The following is a 1877-nucleotide window of genomic DNA, read 5'->3' on the forward strand; positions in this document are numbered from 1 at the left end:
TGGGCACTCTTAACCACTGAGCCAGCTCTGCAGTCTCAAATTTTTATTATTATTATTTGTAATGCCATGTTTATGTGTGTGTCCTTGTATAAGTTTGTGCACATGAGTGCCGTTGTCTGTAGAGGTCAGAGGCATCAGATCTCCAGAGCTAGAGTTACAGGCAGTCACAAGCTGTGTGGGTACTGGAAATGGAACTCTTGTTTTCAGGAAGAACATTGAGCACTTTTAACCACAGTGAGCCAGCTCTGCTGTCCTCTGCCCCAGTATCTTTGTTCCCACAGCTCTGCTAAGCCCTTTGCTCCCTTAGCAACCTCTTGGAAGTATGATGGCTTGTTTCTATTCCTGAAAGATGTCTTGGTTCTTAGCCTTGCTTTTTGACGATCACTGTGGTTTATTCTCAGATTCCTTTAATTTTTTTTTCTGTTTTTCTCCTTCCAGCTCTTCAATAATATGTCAAACAATGTGTCACTCATGTATTTAATCAGAGGACCTGGTGTGGATGAATTTCCAGAGATTGGTTTATTCTCTATAGAAGATCACCAGAGTGGAAAAATTTATGTTCATCGCCCTGTCGATCGAGAAGTGACACCGTCTTTTATGGTATNTAAAATGGGGTATGGTTTAAGTCTGTGTTTAGTGCAAAGCTCCTGCAAGGTATTGAACTTGGTCAGCACTTGTTGGCTTACTCCGTTGGGATCTGTGAAGCTTGTACATTTCCCAGTGTGTTAAGTTATGGATGTCCATGTGGGACATGGCTAATTCTGGAATCATCTTTAGACTTTACTACAATGGGTGTAAGGGGCCACCAACAAGATTTCTGACCACTGTCCCAATGAGATTAAGGGATCATCTGTAAAATGCTATAATTTGATTTCTGGCAGGTGACATTTGGAGTATGGAGAGCAGCTACCCATAGACCCCAGGTGGCAGCTGCTGAAGGAAGGTTTGTTGACCAGTTATTGAGGCCCATGTGGACTCAGGGATTTTATAACTCCAGGGACTTCTATGCAGTTGAAATTCGGGTTTCAAACCAGGAAAGAAAATTACAAAGAAAAAGGCCTCAAGTCACAGCATGGTGTATCATGTTCCCAACTCCCCCAGGGACACAGGTTGCCATTCTTTGTTCTTGTGGTTAAGGAGCAGGGCTTGGCTGTCAGTTAACCCCTGCAGGGTGGGAATATGATGTTTACTCTCTGAGAAAAGTAATTTATGAAGTGTTCTCCCAGCAACCTCAAAATACATACATACAACAAAATGTAAGCCTTAAAGTCACCAGAAGGCTTGGTCTNGNGTTTAAAGACACAGGAATGCTCCCCAAACCCTACCAGAGGCAGAGTTGAACCTGTGACTCTTCTCCAGCCACTCAATCTCCGGCCTCCCTGTCTTCACGATTTACAGAGTTAGTAAAAAAGAAAAAAAAATAGTGTAAGAGGGACGCTGGAGGAGCTTTTCAGTTCTTAGTAAACAATAGCGCCCGAGGATCAAGATGAAAAGCAGGCTGGAGGCTGAGGAGGTGGTTCAGTAGGCAGAGTGCTCGACGTCCAAGCACGAGCCCGAGTATGATTCCCGGAACCCGTGTCAGAAGCCGAAGACACTGTGCAACTGTCACATTAGAGCTGGGGACACAGAGACAGCAGGATCCTTGCCAGCCAGCCAGTCTGGAGATTGGTGAGCTCCAATTGATCGAGAGACACTCTTTCAAAACAATACTGTGGAGAGACACTGAGGCAGAAACTTGATGTAGGCCTCCCGGCCTCCACACACAGGGGTGCACATGCACACACTGTGCAGATTGCTCTGTTCATTTGGATAGGGCCAGGCAGTCAGTATCTCTAATGAGCCCTGAAGTGGCACCAGGGCTACTCTTCTGCTGCTGT

The 1877-nt window shown here is 45.4% G+C and overlaps 1 protein-coding gene across 1 annotated transcript in view; it reads left to right on the forward strand.

Annotated features, from left to right (window-relative positions):
- The window catches only part of Cdh26 (cadherin 26), a 75407-nt gene that overhangs the window by 12029 nt on the left and 61501 nt on the right, over nucleotides 1–1877 (forward strand). The window contains exons 3-4 of the mRNA XM_021179904.1: nucleotides 439–614; nucleotides 1583–1668. Of these exons, the coding sequence (XP_021035563.1) occupies nucleotides 439–614; nucleotides 1583–1668 (262 nt within the window). The remainder of the gene's footprint in view (nucleotides 1–438; nucleotides 615–1582; nucleotides 1669–1877) is intronic.

Source organism: Mus caroli, chromosome 2 (genome assembly GCF_900094665.2).
Source record: "Mus caroli chromosome 2, CAROLI_EIJ_v1.1, whole genome shotgun sequence".
Classification (NCBI taxonomy): Eukaryota; Metazoa; Chordata; class Mammalia; order Rodentia; family Muridae; genus Mus; species Mus caroli.